The 9,035-nt window shown below is 44.8% G+C and overlaps 1 protein-coding gene across 2 annotated transcripts in view; it reads right to left on the minus strand.

Annotated features, from left to right (window-relative positions):
- The window catches only part of LOC144785887 (metalloproteinase inhibitor 1-like), a 62,930-nt gene extending 57,969 nt beyond the window's left edge, over positions 1-4,961 (minus strand). For both annotated transcript variants that reach the window (XM_078664754.1, XM_078664755.1), the window contains exons 1-2: positions 4,813-4,961; positions 3,261-3,346 (exon numbers count right to left, since the gene is read on the minus strand). In XM_078664754.1, the coding sequence (XP_078520880.1) occupies positions 3,261-3,346; positions 4,813-4,930 (204 nt within the window). In that variant the 5' untranslated portion in view covers positions 4,931-4,961. The remainder of the gene's footprint in view (positions 1-3,260; positions 3,347-4,812) is intronic.
- Between the last annotated feature and the right edge of the window lie 4,074 nt (positions 4,962-9,035).

The following is a 9,035-nucleotide window of genomic DNA, read 5'->3' on the forward strand; positions in this document are numbered from 1 at the left end:
TGGGCGAGGGTGCGGTTTGGTCTGAGGGGGGAGTGCTCTCCAAGGTTTACCATCACCAGAGGGGTGAGGCAGGGGTGCATTTTAGCCCCCCTGCTTTTCTCTCTCTACATAAACGCCATTGGAGATCACTTGAAAAACATCGAATGTGATTATCCGAAAGTGGGAGGACAAGCCGTACCAATTTTGTTGTATGCCGACGATGCGGCTATTTTATCTCAAACACGACTGGGCCTACAAAGAGCAGTTACTGCCTTTTCAAATTTTATGCATGAAAGGGGTCTCAAAGTGAATATTGGCAAAACTTTTTCGATGGTATGCAGTAAGGGATCAAAGAAAATCCCATGTCCCATATTCATTGAAGGTCAAAGAATAGACACAGTGGATCATTTTCCGTATCTGGGCATCTGTGTCCATAGAAAGGTGACATGGCAGTCTGCTGTTAAAGCTAGGAAACTTGCATTTGTTAGAGCAATTGGGGCGCTTCGTGATTTTGCCAGCAAAATAGGGGGGAGGCCAGTAAAAGAGCTTATTCTTATCTATAAAGCCAAATGTGTCTCAACAGCAATCTATGGGGCCGGTCTGTGGGGGATCGAGAATATATCAGCCATCCAAACAGTAGAAAACCATTTTTTAAGGTATCTACTAGCTATACCGAAATCAACATCTGTCTACATGACCCACATAGAGTTAGGTCTACCATACATTTCAGATGTAATTAAAGTTGAGCCCCTGCTTTTGTGGCATAAAATCTGGTCCACCCCGGAGGCTGTACTAAATCGAGAAGTAATTTTGGACATTCTTAAACTAGAAGGGGCAAAATACACGAAATGGCTGGTATACGTAAAAAGTGTTTTTTGTGAAATTGGACGCCCAGATCTATATACTGATCCTATGTCGTTGGAGAACTTTTCTAGGAAAACCTTGAGAAAGATCTTAATGGATCATCTGGAAGCCAAGAGGTGGGCTATTCAAAAATCAAACAAAACAACTTTGGATTTCCAACTGATTACTTTGAATAAGGGTCCCCAATTGTATCTTTCCTCTGATTTTTCCCATTTTTCTAGAATGCTTCTTACTAGATTTAGATTGGGCTCTTTCTACCGCCTTATAACATTCCCTTCTTGTAACAATTGGTCTCGAAATCTCTGCCCATGCCCTTGTGATGACCTTTCCCCTCAATCGAACATTCATTCTATTTTATTCTGTACATATTATCTAGTTCCCAGGAAAGCTTTATTGAGACCTCTTTTTAAGAAATGGGGCTTGAGGACCTGTAGAGATGCCTTTGTTCGGTTGCAACAGTTGGAGGACAAAGATGTTATATGCACTATGGAACAGTTCTTAAAATTGCTGCTTAAATTCAGGAAATCTTTATGATAGCCCATGCATGTTTGTGTTTTTTAAATCCTTGGCTGTTTTGCACTTTTTATATTTTTTATGATGTTTGTGTTTTTAACAAAATGTAATGATTGCTTTTATGATATCCTTTTTGAATATCGAATAAAGCTTATTTTGATTTGATTTGATTTGACCAGTGGAGTGGTGCTGCAACTTGTGGTGGATTGGTTCCCAGCTGAAGGTTGTGACCAAATTATGATGAAATAACCCCTCAGTGGCAAGTTCCTAATATCCATTCCAGTGTTATCAGTTATGGTCTCTCATCGGCTACACTGGGCCATAGAGACAACACAGAGAGCCCGATTAGGAATTCGCAGTACAATGCTGGGCCCGTCCCGCTGCTGCACCACCAAGGCTGCGGTAGACCAACTGCCAGATTCGGAGTTTCCTTCAATCTGGCTGGCTGGTTTTTGGCTTTCCCACGGCAGTGCCTCTAAAAACGGTCCCTGCAATGGGAACATGAAAAACATTTCGTGCGCGACATGGACTGAAAAGTCCATGGCATGCAGGAACTCTGCATGAATACAGGGGGGCATATGTTTTGCTCCCCTGTGTGCATCCCCATGTGTAGCAGGCACAGGGGGCTCTGCAGTGACCCCTTTGTTTCCTGTCCGCCATGGTGTACATGAAGTAAGAACCTCCATAACACCACTAGCGGACAGGAAGCTCGTAATATGCTTGGCAGAACCGAAGCAGGCTCACCAAGCATATTGCAGCCCTCTGACTGCTGCAACACCTCCAGAGAACAGCCACCGCTGTGGCGGTCCCACCACCCGACACATAATAGGGTGGTTGGGATATCACCACCGCTGCGCCCCCGCAAGTCTGGTGGTCCGTGGACTGCCAGACCTGTAATCAAGGACAAGGTCTGGACAACTGCGACCCAAAATTGAAGATGAAAGTTGATGTCAATGGACGAATGCTGAGTTTATGACCATCGTTCTCTCCTTGTTTGAATACCAAGTTTAGATAGAAAAGTAGGACAAGATGGCTGGTAGTCAATGTGAATTGCTTTATTACGTAAGATGCATTTATGCCCACATATAGCAGACTGGGTTTGGGGTTCTTACAAATCACTGTGTTTTCAAAAGGGGACCAGACTTTTCATTAAAGTACCTGATACCATCTATTAAATGATACCCTGTGTTTAGATGGAGGCTGGGGTGACTAGAGGGAAGAATTGACAGTTTTTGAGGGAAACAGGGCATGTAAACCCTTTAAACAGCTATTCTTAAACAACTTCTTTAAATGTAGTCACATTATTAAATGAGCTCAAATATTTAGCTTTTCATCATACAGAGGCTACATCTCTGCTTCAGATTTACTTGATTCCTGCGTCTTGTGGAGGAAGCAGATTTCTGGAACACATGGTGGGGAGTGGAGTGGTAGCCACATTTCCTACATAGGATGGTGGACAAGCTAGAAGTGGATGATGTTTTGTACTGCTGACTTGCTAATGCTAGCAAGTTAGACATACAGGAGTTACCAGTAGTTATGACTAGTTTCGAAGCAGCACCAGGATGTGATGACATGGAAGGGTGCAGCTGTTCAATTGTATAAACCTTGTCTTTCAAATGTGTGAAAATGAACCAAGGAGGAGAGACAAGTGAGCCAAGACTACCACTGAGTAGATAGTATAATTCCATTGTGGCTTGTGTTAGATGACAGCTTGTAGAACTAAAATGAGCATGCTCAACTGATGCCTTCATTAGGACGTTAATGACAACTATGTAGATGAAGTCTTCTAACATTAGATGCTTAAGGTTAATACATACCTACACTGCTGAATTTAATTTAATTCTTGTATTAAAAGATTGATAAAATATAGAGGAAAATAAATAAATTAATAATATTATACATACCTGTTTTACTAGAATGTCATAGCCCTCGATTGAGAATCCAGAATCTGTAGTCACATTTCTCTCAGATAGAAACTCTCCTTTTATCACTGTGTAATATAAAGCAGAAAGTTAGCAGCAAATTATCTTCAAAGAAATTAGCTATGAGTTTGTACATGGCAGCCGTTCCAGGATGAGAGCATGCATTATTTGTTTTGGCCTTCAGGTTGTGCCCCAGATTCAGATGTGCACAGTCAGTGGACTTAGCTGCGCTTTGTATGTGGATCGTGTCCGAGTCAGTGACAACTGGTCATCTTCAAAAGTGTTGGGTCACATATATCAGCCTTAAAAAGCAATGAGCGAGTGAGGGAGAAAGCAAATATAATATCTGGAAAGGGTTTTTTTAAGAATTACAGTGCAACTCTGTTCCAAGCAAGTATAACTCTCTGAAGGGGCTTTGGAATTGGCCCTGTCATTAGTGTAACAAGGGGGGTAGGAGCCACAGCCTCCCCTCAATCTTATCTGCCATCTCGGGCGGCAATCGCCAGCACCCCTGCACTTCAATGCGGCTACCGCGGGTCAAACGGAGGGATCTCACCAGCATCCCCACTCTTCAATGCCGCCACTCGGGTCTGTAAGTGGAGGGGCAGCCACAGTCGGCCAAAGGGCTAGCTATGCCACTGGGCCCAGCTCAAGAAAATGCTGATGGAAGTTGGGATTTTTGCCCAATTTACATAGGCAGACAATCAACTTCTACAAGGACAATAATTTTTAATTTTCATATAACTTTTAATTTTTTTATCCTGCCAATTAAACTCTGATTCCCATTAATAAATTATGACTGAGGTTATCTTTGCCACGTGGAGGGTGGAAAAGTACAACACATTCTCACACTTCACAAACTCTGGCTATAGACTATAAAGCTAGAGAGATGCTAAAGGTTCATACAGTAGTGATATCTCTTAGGTAAAGGAGACTATAGATTCAGACAGCATTCAGGTGTTGCCCAGTTTGTATTGGCTGTGTTCTCAAACTGCAATAGTGATTGTCAACCCAATACCATGAATTACCAACTCAGAAATACTTGACTAAAGTGCATTGCAAATGCACCTTCCAAATGGAATGATTTCACTCAATCGGCTATACAGAATGGAGCTGCATGAGTGGACTGGACTGAAGAGCAAAGCAGCAAATGAGGGTCCCGATTCTGAAAATGTTTCATTGTCTCATACTTTTAGTAAATATCAAACTAAAAGACAGAGCATCCTTGCGTGTCCCTACCCTTAGTGAATAAACTATCATTTCTTGACAGGCCTTATACGACTTAACAGTATTGGCATTACAAATTTGATGTATTCATTAATTCCTCCATCTACACTTTTGCACCATTTTCTATCTCTTAAACCTGCATTTTATAATGACCATTCCTTCATATAATGAAAAACATTAAAATGGTAACTATGATGAAGGAGCACAAGCAGACAAACACACAAATGAAACTTTCCATCACCAGAGTTATGATTGTTAGGCATCTACTGCCAACTATGGTTTTGAAAACGTTTTGGAGAAGACTCACCAAAATCCCAATTACAGAAGAAAGACTGTAGATGGAAATCCACACAAGGACAGGCCTCTGAGAAGGGACAAACACTGAAGAGCAGAATCATGATGAGACTAGTCCACCTATGTTGCATGATTGGTGGCAGATGCACTGGTACTTTTGGCAGGTCTATTGATCACATGAAAATCATCAAAACATTTTTAAATTCTGAGATCAATAGATTTTACACATTTTAACTTAACAATGATACAATGTCGCACAGAAACCGAGACCTAAGTGTTATTATTAGTCTCATCTACCCTTTTTACAGTGCCCAATATTAATATTGTGGTAGGTAGACTACATGCACCTTGTTTTACAGACATTTCTATAAAGCATGCACGAGTAAAGACAATAGTTCTAGCTTTAATGGGGTAACGCTTCCAAACAACATTTAGGCCTGCTAAGTTTACAGTGCAGTAGCACATTAAAGTAAGACTTCCTTCTAATTCATACCATTTGTCATGACCAAAAAGCAACACCTACTCCAAACCTGGCTCAACAACATAGACCTTAACACATTTAAATCCCAAATTATACCCAATATCATTTGTATAGGATTCACTCCGGACATGGATTGCATTTCAAAAGCAACACATCACCTAGATAATCAAAATGGCCTGGTACCACCTCTCTATTAAAGAAAGCTAAATCATTCTCACAACAAAGCAGCTACAGTACTGTTGATACACTAGTACTATTTCAAATTGATGGTGCCGGGATGTCATTATACTGGATAAGTAGGCTATCTGGTTTTAGGTTTAAACCTATAATAACTGATAACACGCCACAGAAAGGAAAATAGACATCACCGGTGTAAACATATAAACACTGAAAAAACACCTTTGCAACCACAAACTAAGTGCCATTCAAAGAAAGGAAAAGATGAGTGAAAGAGCCTTTTTTTTTATTTCATTCTGACGTAAGGTAGCATCAAGAAAGACTGTTATGTTATGTTGTTATGTTAAAAGAATTTATTTAGCGCAACTAACACCATTAGGTTTCTTGGCGCTTAGGCTGAGGGAACGTGAAGGGGAACGTGAAACAGAATTTAAGGATAGGACTCAGTGAAAAGAAGGGTTTTAAGGAGTGATCTGAACCCGGAATGTGAAAGGGACAACCTGAGGGGGGAGGGGAGGGAGTTCCAGAAAGATGGAGCCAGAAATGAAAAGCTGAGGCCACCATGTTTCTTCCTCTTGAATCTGGGAACCGATAACAGGGCCATCTGAGATGACCGAAGGTTGCGAGAGGAACGTACGGATGGAGAAGAGAAGAGAAGAAATAAAGAGGGGGCCTTGACCAGCGAGAGATTTGAAAATAATGCAGCCGAGCTTGAATTTGCAGCGAGCGGATACCGGCAGCCAGTGGAGACTATTAAGGAGGGGACGAACATGTTGATCACTAGGTTGGTGATAAATCAGGCGGGCAGCCTGATTTTGGATCAACTGGAGTCTCTTCAGTTGGTAGTCAGGGATGCCTACGTACAAAGCATTTGCGTAGTCGAGCCGCGAAATGACTAACGCAAGCAAGGCCAAAGTAAGGGCTTCAGTGGTAAGTAGGCGAGAGATTTTTCGATTTTTCTGAGTTGAAAGTGGCTGGCGGACACTACTGCGCTGATCTGGGGTGTCATAGAAAGATCGTTGCTGATGACAACACCCAGACTTTTGGCACAGTTCACTGGGGAGGGAGGGCTACCCAGACTCGCAGGCCAGAAGGACGGCTGCCAAGGATTGGAGGGTCCCCCGGTAAGAACCAGTTCGGTCTTGTCGGGGTTGAGCTTCAGATGGTTTGTGCTCATCCAATTGCTGATGAAGCCGAGCGTGTTTTGGAAGGTCGTGATGGAATCGTCAGAAGAGTCTATGGTAAAAACCAATTGTATGTCGTCCGCGTAATTAAACGCGGCGACATTAAACTCACGGAGGGAACGAAGTAAAGGAACCAGATACAAATTAAAAAGAAGAGGGGACAAGGAAGAGCCCTGCGGGACACCGCAGGTCAGCACGACCTGGGTAGCAGAGAACTGGGACAGTCTGACGGCTTGTTGGCGTTCAGTCAAGAAGGACTGAACCCAGGCCAGGGCGGTGCCCTGGATACCGGCCTCCCTGACACGGCCGACCAAGATCCCATGGTCGACCGTGTCAAAAGCGGCCGATAGATCCAGGAGGACTAGAGCCTGACGGATGTTGGCGTCGGCCCCTCTGCGCAATTCATCCATCACGGAGAGGATGACTGCCTCCGTGGAGTGCGCAGGTCTGAATCCGGCTTGCTTGGAGTCCAAGACACGTGAATCTTCGACAAAAGTACTGAGTGTATGAGTGACATGCGACTCCAGGACTTTGCTAAGGAAAGGGAGGAGAGATATAGGGCGGTAGTTGCTCATGATAGAGGGGTCTGCCAAAGGTTTTTTTAGGATAGCGACCACCTCAGCTTGTTTAAAAGAGCAGGGGACCTCCCCAGTGGCCAGAGAGTTGTTCAAAAGGGCCAGGGGGGGTTCAGGGCAAGAAGCGAAAGCTACCCGAAGGGGGGCAACAATCGCGTGGAGAGCCAGAAGAGACTTTGTGCAAAAGAGAGAGGAAATTAGTAGTCAGGATGGGAGGGATCTGGATTAAGATGTGAGAGTTGAAGGAGTTGGTGGGGGGAGTGAGGAGGGAAGGGGTTGACGGGGCTTGGACAGAGATACTAGTTTTTATTTTAATAATTTTGTCAACAAAAAATTGATTCAGAGAGTCGCACAAGGATTGAGAGGGGAAGGGCGCGATGGTTACTCTGGCCGGGTTAGAGAGTTCCTCCACAATTGAAAATATATCTTTAGATCTGTTGGAGGAACCTAAAATTTTATTAGAGAAATAGAGGGATTTGGCTGATGCTATGGCTGATTTATATTTTTTGAGTAGGGAAGAAAATGTCTCCTTGGTCTCGGGGGAGTACCCCCGGCGCCAGCGCCGATCTGCCTGGCGGAGACCAAGTTTGTGCGCTCTCAGGTCCTCAGTGAACCACCTCTGGGCGTCGTGGCATCGTCTAGCTCTGACTAGTTTTAAAGGTGCTACCACATCAGCAGCAGAAGTGAGCCATTGGGTGAGGCTCAGTGTCTGGGAGTCGATGGAGACAGATGGACTGGTGGTAGGTGGGACAGATGAGCTGAGAAGTGATGTGAATTCGTTTAAATCTGCCCTGTTCCAGTTACGGGCCAGGAAGTTGGTATCTAGGGTCTTAGTGGCAGGAGAGGGCATCGCAAGGGTGAAAGTAATTAAAGAGTGGTCTGACCAAAGGCAGGGGAGAACAAGAGGAGCAGAAATGTTGAGGCAGGATGTCCAAACCTGATCTAAGGTGTGACCCTTAATGTGCGTGGGTAAGTGAATGTGCTGGGTACAGTTTAGACCTAACATGAGGTCTGAAAAGGCCAAAGAACAAGGGGTTTCATGGGCATCCGACGGCCAATATTTAAAGTCTCCCAGGACCAAGACATTGGTGTTATTAATAGTAAGCTGGGAGATAAGATCGCCAAATTGGGATGGAAAATTGGGCATAGGTCGAGGGGGGCGATAGACCAGGGCACATACGAGGGATGACCCAGGCTGTTCTAGTCTAAGTACCAAGCAGTCGGTCATAGGAATACTGGTAGTGGGCACAATGGAAAAGCGGATCGGGTGCTTTATGATAGCCGCAACCCCCCCTCCAGTTTTACCAGAGTCACGGTTGGCTTGTAATATGTAATATCCCGAGGGAATAGCCGCCAGGATATCGGGGGATGAATCGTCTGTTAACCAGGTCTCGGTCAAGAACAGGATATCCGGCTGTTCAGACCCCAGAAGGTAAAAAATATCTGACTGGTGGCTGACCAGGGACCGGGTGTTGAGATAGGTCACTGACAGAGAGGATTTTAGAGCTCTTGCCGATGAGGAGGTACAGGACCTGGGCCCCGGGGCTGGAGACCTGGCGATGGATGGGGATAGATAACCTCGGGAAAAGATTTTCGGGCAGTAAGCAGGCCAAATGTGGCGAGCCTAAGGGATGACTCAGGTGGAGGGAGGGCAGGATCGTGACACATGAGGAGGGAGGAGCGGGAATATTTGAGGAAAGAGGCAGGGTGACGTGCCCCTTGCCCCGGCCGGCCGCGGACGGGCGCAGACGGGCTTAACTCAGGCGCAACTCTGGCGCGCCTACGGCGCGCCCGCTGCACTGACACATAATGGGTGTTT

The sequence above is a fragment of the Lissotriton helveticus genome, chromosome 10 (assembly GCF_964261635.1).
Source record: "Lissotriton helveticus chromosome 10, aLisHel1.1, whole genome shotgun sequence".
NCBI lineage: Eukaryota > Metazoa > Chordata > Amphibia > Caudata > Salamandridae > Lissotriton > Lissotriton helveticus.